The sequence below is a fragment of the Ursus arctos genome, unplaced genomic scaffold (genome assembly GCF_023065955.2).
Source record: "Ursus arctos isolate Adak ecotype North America unplaced genomic scaffold, UrsArc2.0 scaffold_14, whole genome shotgun sequence".
Taxonomy (NCBI): domain Eukaryota; kingdom Metazoa; phylum Chordata; class Mammalia; order Carnivora; family Ursidae; genus Ursus; species Ursus arctos.
Window position 1 is genome coordinate 39,974,888 of NW_026622808.1, and position 23,433 is coordinate 39,998,320.

The 23,433-nt window shown below is 46.8% G+C and overlaps 1 protein-coding gene across 7 annotated transcripts in view; it reads left to right on the plus strand.

Moving 5' to 3' along the window:
- Positions 1–23,433, plus strand: part of FLNB (filamin B) — a 139,355-nt gene that overhangs the window by 34,344 nt on the left and 81,578 nt on the right. For all 7 annotated transcript variants that reach the window (XM_026501101.4, XM_044384972.3, XM_026501102.4 and 4 more), the window contains exons 2-3: positions 19,853–20,101; positions 22,302–22,399. In XM_026501101.4, the coding sequence (XP_026356886.1) occupies positions 19,853–20,101; positions 22,302–22,399 (347 nt within the window). The remainder of the gene's footprint in view (positions 1–19,852; positions 20,102–22,301; positions 22,400–23,433) is intronic.

The window sequence follows — 23,433 nt, forward strand, 5'->3', positions numbered from 1 at the left end:
GTTCCCAAGACGACCTTTCTGGTCCTCTGTTCACCACTGCAGCCCGTTTATTCCAAGGGACTGGCAGAATCCTCCTTGTCCTTTTTAGAATGTGGCTTCATGGGGCACCTGGGTGGCACAGTGGTTAAGCGTCTGCCTTCGGCTCAGGGTGTGATCCCGGCGTTATGGGATCGAGCCCCACATCAGGCTCTTCTGCTATGAGCCTGCTTCTTCCTCTCGCACTCCCCCTGCTTGTGTTCCCTCTCTCACTAGCTGTCTCTATCTCTGTCGAATAAATAAATAAAATCTTTAAAAAAAAAAAAAAAAGAATGTGGCTTCGTTGCTTTGAGACAAGGGGCTTATCAGGTCTGTGAGAAAGGAGGCTTGACATAACAGCTTTGGGCGCTGAGTTCCTGACTTCCTGGGTGTGCTCACTTTCCTCTCTCCTTTCCCGTTCACCTCTCTTGGGGTCTCTCTGCCCCAGGCCCATTCCCATTCAAGGAAAAGGTTGGCCTCTTGGGTAGGGGTTTTGGGGCCATTGGATTCACATGGGGTCTGGTTGTCAGCAGTGATTGTGAACCCTTAGAACCAACTTGAAAGCTTTAAAAATTATGGATACCTGGTCCCACCCCAAAGAAATCCTCATTTTGTTTTCTTTTGGGGAGAGCCACTGCTTTTTTTTTTTAAGGTTTTCAGATGATTCCAGTGTGTAGCCAGGGTTGAAGCTCAAGTGATTTCTTTTTCGTTCTTTCTTTTTCTTTCTTTCTTTTCCTTCTTTCTCTCTTTCTTTCTTAAAGATTGTTATTTATTTATTTGACAGAGATAGTGCACAAGCAGGGGGAGGGGTAGAGGGAGAGGAGAAGCAGGCTCCCCACTGAGCAGGGAGCCCAATGTGGGTCTTGATCCCAAGACCCCAGGATCATGACCTGAGCCGAAGGCAGATGCTTAACCAACTGAGCCACGCAGGCGTCCTGAAACTTGAGTGATTTCTCTGAGCAACAGAGGTGTTGAGGCTTGAGAAGAAAGTTGAATACGCCAAGCCTGAGGTAGGACCAAGGTCATGACCACCAGTAAGAACAGAGCAACCCTGGCCTGTCAGTGGGGAGAGACTCAATTTATTTTACATCCATTTTACATGTAATTTGAATTGATTGTAATGGCGTATTTTATAATTCAGGGAAATAGATGATGATCAGGAAAGAACATTCCGTATATATCAGTACCAACATGAGAGGTTGAGATCCCTTCAAATTAAGAACCTCTTCGACAGGGCTGCTGCAGTTCAAAGCCATTTTTGTAACTGGGCTTAAAACAGCGCTAGTCCACTCTTTTGAATTTCCTCAGAAATGCGGCTCCCCCTCGTCCTCTTGGAGGGTGGATTTGATTGTTCACAAAGGCCCAATCATTTGGCGGCCAGCCTGGTGAGTAAGGCAGCTGAGTAAGAGGGGAAACAGGGCCTTGGGTCAGAAAAACCAGGATAACGAGTGGCCTGGCTGGATTTTCTTATCTGTTCAGAGAAGCCCCAGAAGCTGCAAAAATTACAGCTTCCAGCCTGTTTTGTGTGCAGTGGCCGTGACATTCATGGGGATGGCAGCTTGTCATCGGAGCAGCCAGAGCAGACGCACACAGCTCTGTAGCTCTTGGGCTGGCAGGTGCTGGAGGTGTGCACTGACCCACCCGAGTGCTCTCGGTGGTGGTGTGATCTGTGTGCTCAGGGGAGGTCAGCGAGCACAGCTGTTGTGTGAAGGCCGTGCCCCTCCTGCCCTGAGATAGACCTGTGCAAAAGGCTGCTGCGGGAATCCAGTGGTCGTCCTGGTGTTCCTGCCCCTCTAAGTCTGGTTTGTGTGTTCCTTCCCTCCCTGTGTTCAGGGGGCATTTGTAACCCTTTAATTCTCTCTCAGCACTGTGCTAAGTGTTCTCCATTCCTGCCAGGTGTAGGCCCTGTCAACCCGTTTTAAACGTTTCTTTTTTTTTAGGATTTTACTTACAAATTTATTTGACAGAGAGAGAGCACAAATGGGGGAGCAGGAGAGGGAGAAGCAGACTCCCCGCTGAGCAGGGAGCCTGATGCAGGGCTCGATCCCAGGACCCCGGGATCATGACCTGAGCTCAAGGTAGACAATTGGCTGAGCCACCCAGGCGCCCCACTGTCAACCCATTTTACAGATGAGGAAAACTGAGGTTCCAGGAGGGTGAGATCTTGTGGTAGTGGAATGGGACGTTGACTGAGTGGGCTATATCCCTCTGTACTGCAGATTGGAAATCCATCTGGGCCTTTTTACTTTAATCTAGATTCCAACCCTTAAAAAAAAAAAAGATAAACAGGTTTTAGATAAATCTATTAATTTCAAAATGAGTTTTTTAAAAAAGACAGTTTATATTCAGTACTTAGCTATAATTATAGTGTATTCATTTCACAAACTTAGTGAATGCTTATTAACCTTAAAGGTGCTGTGCTGGGGCACCTGGGTGGTGCAGTGGGGTAAGCATCTGATTCTTGGTTTTGACTCAGGTCATGATCTCAGGGTCATGAGACCGAGCCCCACCTTAGGCTCTGTGCTCAGCGTGGAGTCTGCTCGAGATTCTTTCTCTCTCTTCCTTTGCCCCTCCTGCTGTGTTCTCTCTCACTCTAAAATAAATAAATCTTAAAAAAAAATAATAAAGGCACTGTGCTAGGGACATGGTTTTATCTTCAAATATCTTACAGTGAAGGAAAAAAAGCCAGAGAATGAGTAACAAGTCACTGTGGCATGTTTAGTAAGAGAAGGTTCTTACAGTGCCTCCCAGAGAGGCATGAAGAGCAACAGTTTTTTTTTTTTTTTTAAAGATTTTATTTATTTATTTGACAGAGAGAGACAGCCAGCGAGAGAGGGAACACAAGCAGGGGCAGTGGGAGAGAAAGAAGCAGGTTCCTAGTGGAGAAGCCTGATGTGGGGCTTGATCCCAGAACGCTGGGATCACACCCTGAGCCGAAGGCAGACGCTTAACAACTGCACCACCCAGGCGCCCTGAGAGCAGCAGTTTTCATCTGGGGTGTCAGGGAAGGCCTGTGGCAAGGGTAGGGTTGGTGAACAGTAGAGTTTAAAAGAGGCAGATTGAGGAGACAGGACGTTCTGGCCTGCAGAACCCCTTGGGCCCAGGAGTGGGAAGGGAATGCAGGAATGTGAGAGCACTTGGTACATCACCCCCTGATTGGCCTCAGTGCTTGGTACTTGCTGGTTATGAAAAACCTCAAAAGGGATGGAAAAACACTTAGGTTTGACTGGGTAGACCTATGCACCAGCCACATGTAGCTGGCTAAATTTAAATTAATTAAAAAATTAAATAAAAGGTACAATTTAGCATCTTAGTCACACTAACCACATTTCAAGTGCTCAGTAGTGTGGCTCGTGGCTACCAAGTTGGACAGTGTACATATAAAACATTTCCATCATCATAGATAGTTATATAGACAGTGGTGCCAAATCTGGCCCTCTGCCTGTTTTTGTAAATAAAGTTTTATTGAGACACAGGCCACACCCACTCATTTATGTATTGCCTATGGCTACTTTCTCACAACAATAGATTTGAATAGTTGCAGCATGGACCATATGACCTGTAAACCTAAAAATATTTGCTATATGGCCCTTTACAGAACATGGTTGCTGACCCCTGCCACAGACTGTAGGGAGCAGTGGAAGATGTTCATGCTGGGAATAACATAAATGATTGTATTTATGGCCCGAGAGGGTAACTCAGTGATGGTAGGTAGGCCATATTGGTTGGGAGACCTATTCATAGTGACCTCCTAGGGTCCCCGTAAGAGATGACCAATGCCATGCCCTGGCAAGTGCAGTTTCACTGATCTATGGCCCATTTAACAAACATCTATTACCGAAGTCCTTTCATTTCTTGGTTCTAAAAATTCATTAATTGGAGTCAGGAATTTCTTTTAAATGATTTTATTTTTTAAGTAACCTCTACACTCAACATGGGGCTCAAACTCACAACCCCGAGATCAAGAGTTGCGTGCTTTACTGACTGAGCCAGCCAGGCAGCCTGGAGCCAGGATTCTTAACCGAGTGTGTTTTGGACCCCATTGGCTCCCTGAAGTCTGCAGTCTTGTCTTTATGCATAAAATCATGTACATGGGGTTACAAAGGAAACTAGTTATATTGAAATACATTTATCAGAAATTTTTGGATATAGTAATACATGTACATGTGTATTTAGATGTTTAATAAGATCTGGCGACTAGTCCAGTAACCTGCCATGATTTTGATGTAGTGAGGAGCATGCAGGATATTTTGAGATATCGCCAACTCTATAATGTGATGGGACAAGATCTGATTTTGCTGAATATACCTGTGTTTTATGGTGTACATGCATAACGGAACAATATGCTACCTTTTCGTTAGAGGTTACCGAAGATGAAAATTCCCGTTTTTTCCTGTTCAAGCTCATAGTCTCTCCCCCGCGACTTGCCTTCTCCTGCAAGAGTCCCCAACTTAAGACAGTCCCTCGTAGGAAGCTGCGATGTCATTAAGGATGGTGGCTTGTCTTGCTAACTGTCCTGGACATTTGGCTTCCTGGTAAGATCGTGTGGGAAGGCCCACTTCTGTCTACTTTGTGAGATGGTCTTCAGATATCAGAAAGCATGATGCCAAGGAGAAAGGGAATGTATCCGAGAAGGCTGGATCTTGAAGGGTGGCTAAGAAAGCCACCTAGTGAGAGGCAGGAGAGGAGGGCATTCTGAACAGAGGGAGCAGCCCGGGGTTCTGCCCGAGGGGGAGCACAGGCCCAGGGCATGCGGAGGGTCAGCTGGCTGGGGACACTGGCAGAGGCCAGCCGTGGAAGCCTTGGGGCACAGCTAGGGAGCTCAGCCTTCGGACGGCATGCTGGGGTGTTTTAAGACCTTAGGCCCTGAGTCTGTCCTATCAAATACAATAAAACACACCCATCTCTCATACTAAAAAAAGGGTGTGTTTTGTGCAAGTGTTGTCATAGAATAATTTGAAAGACTTAAAAAAAATACTTTTGCTCTTATTTATTTGTATTTGTATTCTGTTATATTATTTGGCCGTGACTCACTCCTTTATTTTACAATTGACTGATTTCTCAGCAATTATAATGTATACTTTGGAATTCTCAGGATGTGAGAAAACGAACCTGTAAGTCATTTTCACATGTAATGAAATCTCCATAGATGTCAACCATAGAACGCAGTTAGTGAGGAAGACACAATGCTAAATGCAGGCACTTAATAAAATATTTATTAACTTCAATTTCTTGAAATTTTTGTTTGTTTTGGAACCAGTTCTTCCCCCAGCTCCCCCAACTTTCAAATTGTTTTACATGTCCCTGAGAAGGGGCGGTGCCTCAGGGCTATGGGGTGGCCTTGCTGGAACCCGTGGAGAGATTTGGGAAGAGTTAAGAGTTCCTCATCTGTGGACAGAGACAGGAATGGCCAGTGGAGGGGGCCTGCCATTAGCTTAGGGCTGCTGGGCTGGGGATCGATTTAGAGGTGGCCAGCAGGCCTGGGGGAAGGAAAGGATTTGGTGGGAGAGGGTGGTCCAGGATGAGTCCACTCGGGTTTGGTAGTTGGTTGACTAAGTGGGTGGTGGTTTGGTAGATGTGTGGACTGCTGGTTGTCTGGTCAGCTTGTCTGGTTGATTTTTGGTTGGTAGGTGTATTGATGAGTGGGTAGTTGTTGGTCAGGTTAGTAGATGGCAGCGGTTTCCCCCCTTTTGCTTTTCTCCTTTTTACTATGTGGTCAGCATCATGCTAGGTACTAGAATCACAATGGTGCTAGAGACCAAGCCCACTCCCTATCTGGGATGCTTGGATGACAGTTGACTGAATCTCAGATTCCCATCCAGCACTGCACAGAAGCTTGGAGAGTGGCTTTAATTAGCGCTCAAGCTGTGCGGCTCACTGCTCTGTCGGTATGCTTATGAGTATTTCATCCTTAGATAGCACTAGGAATGCTACTTGGATGTGTTTCAGTTATTATGTAAATAATTTTTACCAACTTTTTTCCTCCCATGGCAGGAAGCACCCCCCCTACCCCCATCCCATTACGGGAAGTTTAGAGCTAAGTGGCCATGGGGTGGAGCTTCTGGAAATTTTCCCTGCTCACATAATTTGATACTGCACTTGCTCCCATCAGGACAACTCCCCTCTTTCTACTGCATTAAGCGGTGGTCCAAATTACCAAGTTTCTTCTCTGACTCTTCCCACTTGGCAATACATTGTCTGCGGATGAAGATTTTGACATTAGAAGCTCTCAAGCAAACCCAGAAAGGAGAAGGCTGCTTTTGGCCTGGATCCCTCTAAATCATGACCCATGTTTAGGAATTACAGTTTGCACTGGAACAATGAGCTGTTTCTTCGTGTGGTTTTTAAGTGAGTTGGTTATCACCAGAATTGCATAAACATCATGGTTAAGGGGTATGCTTCCCTTTAGCCCCCTTCACTGGAAACAATGTTTTGAGAACCTACTTTTATTACCCTTTATCTGCAAAATTCATTGATTCCAAGTAACATGGTTCTAGATTCGTAATCCCGGCCACCAAAATACTTGTAGATCAGAGAAAGCCTCAATAATTTATATTCTGTCATCTTCCTTTTGTGCCCCTTGCCTGTCTTCCTCACCCCACATCTACCATTTATAGAAAACATAATCTCCAAGCCTATGGGAACATTCAGGGAAAGGGTTTGTAGAAGATCTAGAGGGCAATTTAAGGTAGAATTACGGAAGTATCTTCTGGATACTTTAGAGTTCTTTGAGAGCATATAAAAAAAGTTCCCTAATCCAGTAAAGTTGGGAAATGCTGTGTGGCACCCTAGTGCTCTCAGAGATTGTCAGTGTACATTTGCATATTTAAGGCTCTGAGAAGTCCTGCAGCAGTTTAAAATTGTTCAATTCCCTATAACCCCAGCTTATTTGACCCAGGAGCAGTTTGTCTTGGAAAACCAGCTAATGTCTAGAGTAGTCTTTTCAAAGCTATGGTACACAAGATGTCAGTAGGTGTTACACAGCCTTCATTTAAAAATTGTAACTGTTATGTATTTTCACATGTTTAAAAATAAAGTGACTAGGGAATCATTTATATATATATATATATAATTTATATATATATAAATTTATGTATGTATACACACACATACACACACATAAAATTTGTGTGTGTGTGTGTGTGTGTGTGTGTGTGTGTATACGTAAATAAACTAGGCTGAGGGAAAAAGAAAATTGAATTGATTTAAGGTAAACAACCTCTCCTGGTAAATGGTCTAAGTTAGGACTGGGTTTGTGAGTGCAGCCAGAGGGACAAATCTTCCTCAAGGCCAGGTTTAGCAGAGCTGGTGTTTTGCTGAGCCAGGAAGCAGCTTCCAGCTCAAGTGCAGCACACTTTAGATAAAGAAGCGGTACTGAAGACGCTTGGCGGTGGGCCGTGCGTCTTCAGTCACTGGCAGCTGTGGCTAGGGTGGGGCCTTGGATATTCCGTGTGTGTCACTTGCTTATGCCTTAGGGATGTTGGGACTTGTTCCCATTTTAGCAGAGAAGCTGACCTGCTATGTGCCTGGTCTGTTTATTTTACTGCCGTGGCCGTTTATCGTGGGACAGAGTTCAGGGGCACAGCGATAAATCTCTTTCAGGAGGATGATGTAACCCTCAGCGTTGACTTCCTCCTCAGCTTTTGCCAGTTTAGAAAGCCTTTGTAATATTACGATGTCTGCGTATGAGCCTCTTCGAAGCTTGCAGCCCCACCTGGTCTCCAGGTGGCATGGCCAGCAGCAGATTCTGAAGCTGGATGGCCTAGATCCAAATCCCCCTCCACCACGTATGGGCTCGATTTATCTGCTTCTCAGTTTTTTAATCTGGAAAATGGGACTAACAGGGATGTCTCCCAAAGCAACAATGAGAATTCGGTGGGGTCATTGCACTGGGCCTGGGCCCTCGGTCCTCAGTATAACTGAGTGCTGGGCCTCTGCGTCATGGGGAAGACACTCTCAGGGTGCCAGGGAATAAGGTAGGAAGGGATCAGAAAGGTGGATAGTTTTTTTGTTTTTTGGGGTTTTTTTTTGGTTGGCTTGTTAAGCAGGCCCAAAGGCAACTGGACGACTCCATCTTCTCACAAGGTAATCTTGAACATCTTCCACTCCTCTGGCAAGCTGTCTGGAAATGGCAGAGGCCATCTCCTGAGGCAGAAACTGTTGGTCCAGGAGAGTGTGTATGGCTGGGGACCAGGAAGGCATTTGGACGGCCCCTGTGTGACAACGGAGCAGACGTGGTCACCAGAAAGGCATCTGCCCCATCCTACAAGGCCTCCATGGATTTGCTGGTTCCTTGTTGACGGGGGACATCAAACATGGTGAGAATCATACTCAGCGTAAAAAGATAAGACTGGCTCCCTTGCACTCCCCCCACCCCCATTCCCTGTTCCCCTACCCAGACGCAAATGCAGCTGGTGAACAGTGTCTTGTCTTTTCTAGAGGTATTCTGTGCATATCTGAACGCAATGATGCCATTCCCTGGCCACCTTGTTACTCATGTGCGAACCTACTGTACACAATGCTTTCATCATTTGATAAAACCTGTCACTTTTCCCGCATCAGTGCCTCTAGATGCCGACGAGCAGTTTTGTTCAATGAAGAGTTCCTTCACATATACTGTTTCTTTCTTTGGGGAGGTGTGTGTCACAATTTATTATAAAAGTAACGCATGTAACTTAAACTGAGAAAAGAAATTCAAACATGGGAGCATGTCACAACAAAAAAAGAGAAAGCTCGTCTTTTGCAATCACCCCAAGTCTTCTTCCCAGGGAGAGCCAGTGAACACAGTCGGGTGTGCATGCTTCCAGATTTTTCTATTCAGATACAGAGTCATGCCTTTTCCGAAACAGAATTGCACGTTCTATACTTTGCTACAAATGCTCCTGTTCCCTTAATATATCAGGAAGGCCCGTCCCTACTGGAGCAAACATATCTTTCTTATTCTTTTCACAGCAGCCTATTACTCTTTTGCTTGATGAATGTTCTGTAAAGTTTATTTAACTGTTTATTCATGGGAAGGCATTTACGTTGTTTTCAGTTTTACTCCCTCATTATATGATGGTAACGAGCTGCTTTCATGGTTAAAGATCACTTTCATATCCAACCCCCCCTTCCCCCCATTAGAGAAAGGAATCCCGTTAGGGAACTTTCTTGAATATTTTGTGCTTCATATTGAATTTATTGACCTTGCATTTAATTTTCTGTCAACAGTGGCCCAGGCTGGCCCCTGCAGACTGCTCAGGAATCTGCTGGAGGAGTTGGGGTGGCCTGCAGTTTTTAGCAGACTGCCAGTTCATTGAGGCAGCTCACTGAGCAGAGAACATCTTGATTCTATCAGCCTTAATCCCGGGTCCCTGATGGGGGCTGGTCTTGTGGTCGTTAGCAGATGGAATGCTCGTCTGTGTTGGAAGGCACAGTTCTGGGGTATTTGGCTCTGAGCAGTCTTGAACCAGAATTGAATGGCATTGAATCTTTCATGATATTAATGGGGCACTGTTAGTCCTTGAACTTGTGTGTGTTTATAATGTTACAGTAATAATAATAGTAGCTGTCCTGGTCTCTGCTGATACGGTGGGTCCCTCAAAAGGCAGAGCACTGCCTGATTTACTCTATCATCTGACAAGCACTTGACGTGGTGAGTTCAGTTCTGACTCTCAGCTTCCAGGTGACCCGCCGCAGTACCGGGGTCACTCACTAGCCAGGCGTGGGAGGGAAACCAGGCTTCTCTGAACCCTGACTGCCCCATCACTGCCTACTTCCATGTCCCTGGCCCCTGGGTTACTTGGCTTCCAATTATTTTAGCAAGTGAGCTCCCCTTTGTCTGAGTGGGTTCCGTCCTGCCCCCATGCCCACGCTCTTTATCCGGGGATATTGGTGGCGTGGAATTCCTCCCACCAGAGGAGCTCGGTGTCTGGGCCGAGCGGGCTCCATTGTGGCTGGGTGGCACATGTGTCCGGAGGCCTCCTTATGTAATTTTGTGTTGAAGATTCAAATTTGGGGGTACAAATTCGATAGTGGGGGAACTGTCTGAAAACTGACCATACAGGTAAAGACCCTCCCTGTATCTGTCCTTTGAGAATTTCTTTTCTTCCAGCCTCATCCCTTTTCTGTTAGTAATGATGGGAGCCAGCGGTTATAAATTATTTGGAATTTTCCTCAGCTTGGTTCCTATTCAAGACTTGAAATTGGGAGTTTTGTTCTTTTTATGACTTCACAATCTTTGGGCAGGCTGCCATTTCTATAACAGGCTTATATGGGTTGTAACATGAGGTGAGCTATGTGGGTAGGGGTATGCAAACTGATTTCTCCCCTTTCAAACCAAGGAAACCACCTTGATCTTTTTTGTAACAAGGCTCAGCTTTTACATGTTTGCAATGGAGGGATGAATACCTGTCTTAGTCATCAGCATTATTATTTTTTGCCTGTTTACTCTTAATTGTAAAAGAAAAAAAAACTGACCTCAGGAAACAGCTTAGCATGAGACACAAAAGGCAAAAAAAAATTTTTTTTCTTTTTTTTCTTAAAAGATCTTCAATGTCTTGCCCTGGGGCAGGGTTGCAGGGGCGGGGCGGGGAGGGGAGCGAGTAGGGGGGTGGCGGATGGTTTTCATTATAATAATGTTGTCATCTCTTTGTGGAGTGTTTTAAAGCCAATTTAACTTAATATCTTACATAAAAATATAATTTGTAGCCAGCACAGGGCCTGGCATTCAGTAAGCACAAAGTATTTTTTGGGTATGAGAACAGATGAATAGAACAAATTGAGCTTTCACGTATGTGAGTGACCCTAATTTCTATTTTCCAGGGAAAATACAGCTGAATAGGTTTGGGGAAACGAGGGCAGAGCTGTATCTTCTGCCATTCTCCCCGACTTCCCATGCTGAGCAGTAGGGCATGCATGGCGGACCTCCCGGATGCTGGGTCATTGGAATCCCCAGTTCCTGGGGTGTAGTGGAGGCTGAGTCATGACTGAGGCACGGGAGCTAAAATAATCTGTGTCTGACTCCTGATCGCACCACCCAGGCCTGGTGCTGTCACTTTCTGTGCTGTCTGTCCACATTGTTCTGCCAGAACCTTGACAGTTTAGGGACCGTGGGAATGATGGGGGCAGTTACAGGGTCAGAGGCCCTGCCTAGGTTCCCCTCCCAAGCACACCGCTCACCGGCCGTGGGTCCCAAGGGTGTGTCCCTTCCTGGTACTCAGTCTCCTCATCTGTGAAACGTGTGTCCTGTTGTGCTCACCGAATACAGTTGTCCTGACATAATGTGCATTCAGAGAAGTAGGGAGTTTTGGGGCTCGGACAACGGAGAGAACTGGGTTTAAACTAGGTTTAAATCTAGTAACTCTGTTACTTTTGGCTGGTGCCTCTATGGACCTCTGTCTTCTCATCTGTAAAATGAGATTAACCATAAAAGCGGGTCGCAGGGAGGGTTATGGGAGGTGATGCATGTGGCACAGGGCCAAGCCCCGGGGGCAGGTCTGGAAGAGAGGGAGCTGCTCTTACAGCATGGTTGCTGTTGATGTCAGGAGGGGAGGGGCTTAGGAGTCTCTGGGCATGGTTCCTCCTGCCTTCGTGCTTTTTCTCAAAGGGTTACCCTGTGGGCTGCGTTTGCGTGCACAGGGTGGGCTGTGAACTGCGTTTCAGGTGAGGTGGTTTTGCCACGTCACAGACTGAGCTGGAGGACCGTGTTTCAGGTGAGCCTGAGGTGGAGTCAAAAGGTGACCAAGACCTCTGTTCACAGCCAGTGTTTATTATTTCAGTTGGACATGTTCTCAGAGTCATGGTGCCTGGAAGTGATGAGTGAGGGACAGACACCATGCTGAGAACTTTTGAGCTCACTCCGGGGTTTCCTGGGGCCTCCCAGTGGCTGGACTCCTGGCTGCTCCACTCCCTGCTCAGGCTCAGGGGTCCCTGGGGCCCTCATCCTACCACTCACTTAGGAGGCCTGTGACTTCGAGATCGAAAACCTAGTGTAGAATACATTGCTTTGACCATTTTGGGGTGTCTTTCCTTTTTTCCTTCTTTCTTTAATCCTTATAACAAGGCTAGAATCCTTGTTCTAACTTTTCAAGGCTATCCCAATAATACTAGTTGGAAGGGACTTAAGTTCTAGGCCCGTTCATATACCTATCTCATTTAATCCAGAGTGACTTTGTTGATGGATAGAAAGTAATTCCCAGAAGCGATAAGAACTTTTCAAAAGAGGCATTCAAAAGCCCACTTGGTGATGCAAATGCATCTTTTAAATAAAGAATACCTCTTCACCAGAAAATCTGGTGTTTGGGATAAATTCGGAAGCAGAACACCACCATAGTATCGGTGATCTGAATGTCCACCAAAAACTCTGTACCAAAATAAAAATAAGGTATTTATGAAATAATTTGTTCCAATTATTCCAGGCAGAAGTTGTCCAGCAAGTGAGAGAAAACAGAAGGAATAGTTGGCCAAGTAGGAAATTTGAAGTCTGAGGTTATGCATAAGAAATGTGTTATGGGCCTATAGTAGAAATCTCAAATCAGGGGTCTGGCAGTGTTTACTCAATTCTCTTGCAGAGAAATCCCAGCCACTACTCCCCATGTGGTGCCCAGGGCAGGCATGGCTAATCTGCACAATTCTACCTCGCCGAGCCTCTATTCCCGTGCCTGTTCATGGCAGACATTAGTAATCAATTTTCTTTCCTGCTGACCCCAGATAGGGCCTCAGAATCTTTCTCAACACGCTGAAAGGGTCTTCACCTCACGTGCCAATGCCATTTGCCACCCCTGGTCTATTGTGTCATCTCCTGAAAAATTACTAACATACAAAGGCCTTCCACATGCACTCTTTATTAACTGAACCCTGACATAGTGAAGTGTAAAAGTTAACTCCGACAGCTCCTTTGTCATCCTGGAGAGTTCCTGAGTAAGAAAAAGGATCGGAAATCCAGCCGACCTGAGTGCCCCAATCCACCCTTATTTTATTGTGGTCTGTATTTTATCTTACTGATAGACATAGGCCCATGTGACTTCAGGACTTCAAGGCCCAGAACATCCTCTTTTTATATTAAACTGCTGTAACAAAGAGATAAAAATTAAAAAAAAAAAAACAAAAAACAAAAAACCAAACCCAAATACAGTAACTTTTTTCAGTCTTCAGGTTGTCAGGGCACCTTATTCTGGGACCCAGGTTCCCTCTACCACCTTGCCTGGCCTCCCCTAGGGCAAGTCAAAGCTAAGTGACTGTCATGTCAGGGTCTCTGGCTGGCACTAGGAGGGAGTGCTGGGAGGAGGCACCCCCCGCATCTGGCCAGGGCCCCGAAGTGAGAGCACACCGTCCATTGGCGAAGCAGCCATGCTGCTGAGCTGCAAGGGAGGCTGGGAAGGGCCATCCAGCTGGAAGCTGCAAGCCTGGGGAAAGGGGAGGGAGGGTTTTAGTGGCCTTCACGGCAGTACCCCTCCATCGTCAGCAGTGTGAGTCACCTGGTTGTGAGTCTGTGTTGCCTTTGGGTAGTTTCAGGCCCTAGATGAAGCCCCAAGCAGGAGAGAAGCCAGCCTGGCCCTTCATCCTGCCCACAGGTGTCCAGGCAGGTACACAGTCCTGCCGAGGTACACAGTCTATCATCTGCCGTACGGATGGAAGGACCATCGCACTCCCGGAAATGCATCCCGGTTCTGGGCAGCAGACTGAGACGGCCCTCCTCCTCATGACCGTGAAACAGGTGGCAGCTGAGAAACTGAGGACAGCGGGGAACCGCCTGCTTTTACTGGAGGGTGCCCTCTTGTTTGGACGACGGAGGCCAACAGTTCAGCCACCGTTTGTTGAGGCTGGGAAAGAAGGCAGGATGGGGAGAAACCGGAAAGCCAGCCTGGGAGGCCAGTGAGCCCCAGTTCCGCCACCTGGGTCCTGGGCCCAGGTGATCTGAGCACTGCAGTGTGGGGTTGCCTCGGGGCAGCCCTGCACAGGATGCTGCTTTGGTTGGCTCATCTAGGCAGTCAGGGCTGACAGGAAACCCCAGTGCAAACGTGGAGGTCACCACCTTTAACAGCTAAGCTTTCACTTTTCCCTTCTGCCTTTGTTCTTTCTGTCTCAAGGTTGATAAAAGGATGTTGAAGTCGGTGGTGGTAAGAATAATAGTAACAAGATGAGCGTTTCATGACAGCTGAGTGTGTAGGCGTCTGAGTGCTGCAAATGCGTTATCACATGCAGGCTCCCCAGCAGCCCTGTGCTCCTGTTCCAGCATTTTCCCCAGTTTCCAGGGCAAGTCACTGAGGCACACTGGGATTGGATCACTTGGCCAGGGCTCAAGTGTGGTGGCGCGGAGCCTTAGTGAACCCCCCCCAGCCATCTTCCTGTGCCCCGCGCTGTGTGGCCTGCTGGGGGTGCAGAGGGGGTCACCGTCTGGAGCAGGTTAGCATTCTGTCTGAAAGGCTGTGCGTGGACTTTTGCATCCAATGAGAGGCAACTCTGTCACTCCTAGAGCACCAGAGAGGAGAGGAAGGGGAGCCATGCGTGTGGCAGCCTGTCCCCCAAACAGCCAAGTGGCCATGCTTAGAGGAGCGGAACAGCCTGTTCCTACATTTGCAGAGCTAACGCTTTGAGCAGGGGAGGCAGACGTGGCAGGGGCTTATTTCAGCGTGGCCTTAGTCCCACTAGAAGAGAAGGGCACGTTTAACCAGGGACCTACTATAGTGTCGGATATAGAAGAGGCGTTAACCAGGTCAGGAGAGGTGGGGAGAGTTCCAGGCTAAGCCAGCAGAGGCCAGAGATCAAGGTGAACCCCCGGGCAATGTGACGTTGGGAAGTCAAGAAGGGGCCAGACTCTGGGCTCTTGTGGGCTGCTCTTTGTACCGTGTTCTCTTTCAGGGAGGTCTGATAAATGATCAATAGTTGGGTTCCTGGGTGGTTCTTGGTTTCTGTCTGGGATCTCAGGCCATCTGGATCTCCTTAAAGCCCTCAGCACAGAAGTGTCCCCCTGGCGCCGACCCCACATGGCCTGGGTTCACTGTAGTGTGTGGGTCAGCCGCCTCCCGGAACAGGAGATTGGGGACCTCGGAGACTCCTGACCCTTCTAATGAATTGCTTGGCTCCGAGAAGTGACACATGTCTCATCCTCCTCTTAATTTACAAAGTACTGTCTTGCCTTTCGTTTCCTGCTTGCCTGCAAACCTGGGATTATAGCTTCTGGGCTTCTGGCTCTGGGGAAGTGTGTTGGGCACGTAGCAGGTATTCAGGTCTGAGGTGAAGGAGTAAGAAAGGGGAGGGAGGTAATATTCAGCTCCTACCCTGTACCTGGCATTGTGCTCAACTCCTGGTGTTCTGTAACCCACCTCCTCCTCACCAACAGCCCCGTGAAGGTGTTGACTGTGATCACTTCCATTTGGTAAACGAGGAAACGGTCCAGAGAGGGTGGATGGACTGTTCGAAGTCACATGTCTAGTTGGGTTGCTGGTTCCAGAGCCTGTCCTTGCAACCATGGTGCCCCACTGCCTCTCAGAGCAGAGTGTGCGGCAGACCCCTCTCCAGATGGCTAAATCAGAGCTGGCGCATGGCCTGGGTACTTTCCCCAGGCATATGAGAAGGAGCTTTTCTGAAACTTCTACGCCTGCTTGATTCCTGTAGTCTGTGTTGGCTGTTTCTCACCTAGCAGTGAGCTGCTGTGTTATGGCAAATCAATGACCTGTTGTTCTTACTCAGGAGAGCGAAAACGTGGGATGGTGTCTGCCCAGGCCTCTCCTCCCGGCCTCCACCACACAGCCCTCAGTAATATGAGGGGAGGTCAGCACGGTGAATGTGGTGGGCACGCAGATGGCCGCAGGAATCCCGCCCTCCTGATAGGAGAGAGGGAAAGATCACCATCTCCCTTCCTCGGAGGAACTTGTCTGCACAGTAGATGTTTCCATGATGCTTCCAAAGATTACCTAAAAATAGCCGGTTTCCTCCCCCGAAAATGTGCCCATTCCTGATTGCTGCTCAGGGAGGACTGGGGAACCGGTGTACAGAAGTGACGCGAAAACATTCCGTCCTGGAACCTACAGTAGCTCAAATTAACTTTCTAGCTTTAAAAAAAAAAAAAGAAAAGAGAAAGAAAAGAAGCCACAGGCCTCACTTGGAAGCAATGCTGGGTAATTTTAAGTAGTTCCAGAGGGGGTGTGTGGTTGGAGGGTCAGCGCTGGCCAGAGCCAGGCCCAGTTACATGGGAATGGGGATTGGTTGGATCTGGGGAGGAGAAACCTGTGGCCAGATTCCAACCCACCGACACTCTAAGCAGATTCTAGGAGGTCCAGCAGGCGTGGCGGGCGTTGGCTTATTTTATTCCATAAAGAGGCTCTCAATGAGGTGGAATCCTGCCAGGGAGGCTTCCAGCTGACCTGGCCTTTCCTCCTTTTACATTTCTGTTCCATGTTTATACTCGACATAAACATCACAGAGCGTACTCACATTTGAAAACCCCGTAGTCGGCTGGGATGGTCTCACATCGACCCTGTGACGCTCTGTAGCATTTCGGTTTCAAGGCGTTGGGACTCTCCTGTTTCTTGTGGGTGGGAGAGGGGAGACCTTTTGGGCAAGCTGCCATCTTTTTATTGTTCCAAGAGTTCGGTAAAGCATTTGAACCTTCACCTGTCAAAATCACTTTTGGAGCGAGGACTGTTCTTTCTCCAGCTTCTTAGAATAGCAGAACAAAAGTATCATTTGTCCCAGTGAGACCTTAATGGGGGCTTTCCTCTTTGGACACCCACCTTGAATTCATTGGAAACAGAAGTTCTGGGCATTGTATTTTTCATACGTTTGGCTCAGGCTTTTACTGGGTCATATTTCCCCCCAAATTTTTTTTAAAAAATACTCATGTCTCATTCCTTTCGACCAGCATGTGTAAGCTGGGTAAAAATAGAGCACACTGGTTTCATGTTTTGATTTATGGATCAGATCTGCAAGTTTGCATTTGAAAAGCACTTAACACATAACTCAGGAAAGTTGAACTTTGCAGTCTGATACTTGTGGCTGGATGAGACTCTTTGGTCTGTTTGGATCCTGCCTGGTGCAAGACCAGACCCTCCGTGGTTCACCACCGGGGACCCTGACTAACGATAAGTGTACACATACTTTCTTCCTTCCTGCCCCCACCCCCCACCCTTCTGAGGACTGTTCTTCTCCCTGTAGTTTGAGTAAAGGAAACTGGCATGGAAAATTGTTTGACCTGGAATTTCTTACGATTGGTAGGTAGTAACTCAGTAATCAGCACTTCAAAGACAACCTTCTAACAGGATATCTAATCAAAAAATTCCATCACGGTCAAGGGCTGTCACCTGGAGAAGCATATATACGGTGTGGTGGGATGATTTCCTTGGATGTCCAAGTTCTGTGCACGGCCAAGTGTTTTGTGCAGACGACTGCTGCTTTATTGACCACAGGACCTCAGAAGCAGAGGTGGCTTCATGGTCATACAATCTTCATGGTCATACAGTATAGGACCCTGCCCTGAGAAGGGTTCTCTGCTTGGTTTAATGCTCTTCTGCTGCCATCCTGAAATTCTTAATACTTTTTGGACAAGGAGTTTTGTATTTTCATTTGTTGCTGGGCCCTGTGAGTTACATGGACTGTCCTGCTTAAACGTTATTATTTATACAGTTCATTACATAGAAAATCTCTGGGCACCTTAACTTTGAGTGAGGATTGCTCAAATATAGATTGTCTCACGAGCCAGTTCATGATAATCTTTACTCTGCACAGTTTTACAGGAACAAGTTTTATTATGACTGCATCTGCAGCCATAAAGCTACCTTTGGTTTTTGTGGGTTTGGGTGTGCCCTGTTAAGAGGATCTTTTCTTGTGAGAGGACTAACAATAAACAGGTTAATTAAAAAAAAAAAGAAAGAAAAGCCTCCACCCTTTCGGTTTTAAGTGGCGTGCCATTTACTCCTTATCAGCATGTGTGTATATTTCTCATGTGGTTGTAGTTGGGTTTCATTAAGTGCAATCCGGCGTGTGTTTGTTTAACCGTCATTCAGGTGGTTTATGGTGGATGGGTGGGTGGGACTCGGTAAAGGGAGCTCCAAGATGGCGAAGGCTCAGTTACTCCCTAGCAGGTGCTCGTAGTCCTGCAGTGGGGCCTGGGAGGCTTGGTTTTTGTCTTGAGAGGGCCCTGGCACAGTCACACACATGCTGGCGGGAGCGAAGCGCCACCAACTGTTGGATCTGGCCCTTGACTGAGGAGCCAGGGGTTGTCCCACAGGAGCGTGGGGTGAAGGGTCTTCCCATCAAAGGGAATACAGAGCACAATACAGATCAAGTTGGAGAGGTCCGAGGGGTTCAAAGCAGGACGTGGTCCAGGAATGAGAAGTCTCTGTGTCTGTGTGAGCAGTGTGAACTATGGCGGGACGGGTGACAAGGGTGAAAAAGCAGGCTGGGTTTGGGGGTTCTGGGCGTGCTATATGTCTAAGGAGTTTGACTGTGGGCAGTCGGGATCATTGGTGAATTTGGAAGCACAGAGTTACGAGACCAGAAAGATAGTTCTAAGGTTATGTGAACATGGTTCAACTTCACGGCTGTTGAGGACGCTGAGAGAGGTAGGAGGGGCCACATATTTACTGGGAAGGTGGAGAAAAGGATTTGCCAAGAGATGTAGATGGAGAGGGGATTGACATGTTGGAGAAACCTGGGGTTTGAAGGAGAAGTCCAAGATGGCTCTAACGTTTTCAGTTTGGAGTCCTGGTAGAAATGGGGGCTTGCAACAGGGGATTTTGGTGGGGAAAGGGTGGAGGAAGTTGGGGGGGATGGGTGAGTAGATAGGAGTAGAAGTGTGTGGGAGGAGGTAGAGGGGAGAGAGAGGGAGAGAGAGATGAGGGGTAGATAGGAAGGGAAGTGTGTGGGGAGAGGGGGAGAGAGATGGGGGATAGGAAGGGAAGTGTGAGGGAGAGAGAGAGAGGATAGATAGGGGAAGTGCGTGGGGAGAGGTAGAGGAGGGGAGTACGAGTGACAGAGGGGATTTCGTTGATAATGTTGGATTTTGATGGACGTAGGTAGAGGTTGGTAAGAGGACAGAGGACAGAGGGCCACAGAGAAGCCAAGGGAGGAGCAGAAGGTAGAAAGCAGCAGCAGTGAGATTCCTAGAAGATCCCTAGAACGGTCCTGGGTTTGGCTTTGGCATGTTCTGTTAAGCTGGGAGTAGACTAGAAAGGAGCCATGACCTTGGACCAATCACTTATCCTCCTGGCAACAGAGACTTTGCCGGGCTGGATTAGCTTAACTATTAAGGGCTTTATCTTATGAATGACTAACTTGTGAGAAGAGCAGAGATGAAAATGATTGCTAACACCCAGTGATGGTGAGATCTGAGAGGAAACTGGCCTCTTAAACCTGTAGATGGGAGTGTAAACAGAAACAACTTTTTATAGGGAAGAGGTATCCAGGACATAACGATTAGTGAAAAGAACAATTTTGAGACCCGTTGTATAGTATAATATAAATTCAGGGCAGCAAACACACACATAATCTGGTAGATCACATAGTATCAAGTTAGCAGGTGGTTGTCTCTGGAATTCAGCTGCCCCTGTTTAATTGTCTGTATTTCTGAAATACTTTCTTTCAAATTTAAAAGCTCTTTTTTTTTTTTTTTTTACGGTAAATTTCAAACATATACAAAAGGAGAGAGAAAAGTCTAATGCAGTTTCATGTACTCATGATCTAATGATACCTGTAAAATCTTGGAACCTTCTTTCATCGATTCTCATCCTCAAGGATTCTGGAGCCAGTTCTCACATTACCTCCTTTCACTCTGAAATGGGTCTGTGTGGTTCTCTAACAGATGAGGATTTCGTTTACAGAGGAATGTGCCAACTCGAGCCTGTGCCTCTCTCCCCAGATAGCAAAGCCATCGTGGATGGGAACCTGAAGCTCATCTTGGGCCTGGTGTGGACACTCATCCTTCACTACTCCATCTCTATGCCTGTGTGGGAGGATGAAGGGGATGATGATGCCAAGAAGCAGACACCAAAGCAGAGGCTGCTGGGATGGATTCAGAACAAGATCCCCTACTTGCCCATCACCAACTTCAACCAGAACTGGCAAGATGGCAAGGCTCTGGGGGCCTTAGTAGACAGCTGTGCTCCGGGTAAGTGTCCAAGCTGCCTAAGCCATCTCTTCAGGATGGGGGTGTGTGGGCCCCAAGCCTCCTGGCTTTCCACTGGGAAAGCTGGGTTTGCTGGGATTGGTGTATTCTGCTGGTTTGAGCCCATTGTAAGAGCAAAGGGAACTAAAAATGGCTCTGTTTACCCTCTAGGTGTGTCCATTGGCTTTTTGAACATTGAACTGTTATTTACCCAAATTCCCAATGAAGCCCCTAGTTCTTGGAGCACGCCTTGGTTTGGCTTTCAGACTCCACAAAGTCCTGCTTCTTCCCACAGTTGGTGCCTGGTTTCCCATGGACTTCAGCAGAAACATGTGGCCCTGTTAGTTGACTTGGCATGAAAATCTAAAAACTTCCATTGAGTGGAAAGTACCCATTTTTATCGACCGCTGGTTTGACTATATATGGCTTTCTTCACCCTTTTCTTTCTGCATGGCTATGAAATAGTGTTTGGTTGGGATCCAGTTGGAGGTTTTCCACCCTTTTCTGAGCGGTTGAGAGTACACCAAGGTAATAATTATCCTCACTGGAGGGTTTAGATTGATGGGTAGGGTTTGCTGGTACACACTCAGTAGAAAAACCAGAGCCCGTGTTTATATGCACCCCCAAAATTGCTTCTAATAAAAAATTTACTCTAATAATCATATTTTCCATTTATGAATACTCTGAATATATGCTGGTCACATTCATTTTTAGTAAGCTAGTGGTTCTCACCGTGCAGTGAACAGAGCTGGCTAGTCTGTATTGGGGAGGGAGGGAGGACTGACTCCAGGCCTCATTCTTCTTGAGAGCCTATAAGCTGCAGTTATCCAGAACTGACTCAGAGCTTAGCATTAGTTAATTTCCCGGCACCTTCTTCCTTGCCTCCACCTCCAGACACATTTTAAGATACCTCTTTACCAGTTTAAACCTGTGGATGTTTACTTCAGTCCTAACACTTCTCGTGCTTACAAAGGTTTTTAAGATGATTCTAGGTCTGGGCTTTTGGGCATGTGGATTTTTGAACTATACAGATGCTAGCATAGTGTTTTTAGATGTATCTAGGAATGGGATTGTGACTTATAATAAGAAATATATATTTGGGTCTTTGTCCCTTTCTTGGCACAGAGCTCCAAAAGTCCTTAGAGTTTCTTAAGTGGTAAGAGCCATGATAATGGTTCCTTTCAACCACACCTGAGTTTATGTTAATGAGATGAGTTTTGGACAGCCCCTACGCATGCACTGGGGCCAGGGGAACCAACCATGTGATTAGAGGGTTGGAACTTTTACCCCCATTCTCTTGACCTCCAGGGAAGGGACAGGGGCTAGAGATTGAATAATCACTAATGGCCAGTGATTTAATCAATCATGCCTACTTCACATAATGAAGCCTCCATAAAATTTCTCGAACTACAGATTTGGGCGAGCTTTCAGGTCAGTAAGCACATGGAGGTACGGGGAGGGTGGCACACCCTGAGAGGGGATGGACGCTCTGTACCCCTTCTCCCATACCTTGCCGCGAGCATCTCTTTCATCGGGTTGTTCTTGAGTTGTATCCTTTTATAATAAATCAGTAATCAGCAATTAAACTGTTTTCCTGAGTTCCGTGAGCCACTCTAGTAAATGAATTGAGGAGAGTTGTGGGAACCTCTGATTTATAGCTGGTGTGTTAGAAGCCCAGGTGAGAACCTGGACTTGCAGGTGACATCCAAAGTGCAGGAAGAGGGCAGTCTTATGGGACTGAGACCTCCACCTGTGGAATCTGACACTAACTCCACATAGATAATGTCAGATTTTTGAGTTAAATTGCAGGGTATCCAGCTGGTGTGAATCCTACACATTTAGTGACCAGGAAGTATGAAGGTGGTGGGAGGAAAACAAAAGTCTCCTGCAAAAAGGCACCAGGCCCAAGGAGTTTTACAGACCTTTTTTTTATTTATACCACACTTCAAGGAACAGATAATGTCCATGGTAATGCAAGAACATAAGAGCCTGAAGGAGAAGTCTCAGCTTAGTCTCAGAATAGTTTCCACTCTGGCATACTCATATCTGTGATACTTTTTGCCCTTAAGGTATATAACTGATCGTGATTTTTGGAAGAAATTGTTCTCTGAATTAAGATACCAAGGGGGCTGAATAGAAGCACAGGGCTTCCTTTAATCTCTTCAGTCAGATACTAACAGAATCTTTTGTGTTATGTTAACAGGTCTGTGTCCAGACTGGGAATCGTGGGATCCACGAAAGCCTGTGGATAATGCACGGGAAGCTATGCAGCAAGCAGACGACTGGCTGGGTGTCCCACAGGTATGAGTACAAGCAGCGCCATGTTCCGTGAGGCTGTTTCCATCCTCCAGCTTCTTCTGGCACTCTGTGGATGCCACTTTGGGTCTGACAGTCCTCCTCAGCATGGGCCTTCAAAGAGTATTGCCTCTGGCACATGCCCATCTTCCTCAGTTTACCCATAATAATAGGTTCTCCTTGACTTGGGTGCTTGTAGATCATTCAAAAATCTTCACATCGCTCTTTGTCACATGTGGCAAATTTTGTAGTATTTTTGCTCCAAAGATCTTAAAGACTATCTTGGGACACCAGACTGCAAATGTAGACTTTAATGATAGGGTTGCACTGTAAGAAATGGCCAATATTTGACCACTTTTTACGTATTTAAAAAGTCTTTTTTTAAACCCAATATCTTAGGGGAAGTCACAGGACTTAGAAGTTTTAAAAAAAAATTTAAACCAGGATAACCTACCATTATTGGCAATTGCGGAAGAATTTGTATTGCTCATAATCCTATCACAGGACTATAACAAGAGAACTTGGAAAGTGGGTAACTCTTGGATACCATCGGCAGTAGCCACATTGTGTGCTTGAGGTCCCGTCTTCTAAGGTTCTCCAGGGAAGCTAAAAAACTCCCCCACAGTCCCATGTTGAAGCCCTGGTCAAGAGCAGTTGTAAGTAGCCAGTGCCATGGATGGAGGACCCCACTACAGGTTACATTATGGTCTACGTTGGTGTTCAGAGCTGAGTTCCGTGGCTTTTGTAATAGGATCGTTTGGGAGGTAGAAAAACTCGTCTGTATTTCTTTGGTTTGGTTTTGACATTATGTCTCTGCTTCATGGCCCATTTCTTAGCTCTTCCACCCTTAGTAAGTGGTGTGGTATGTTTTTCATCTCCTCCTAAACCGAAAACCATCTCCTTTTGACGTTCATGTGATGTTGGCACTGTATAGTTAGTTGTTGAAGGAGCTGCCTAGAAGAAACGTCAAATCAGCGCATCTCCTACATTTTATGGAATGGGTGAAGGCAACTGTGAAACCCAAGTAGCTGTTTTGTTGC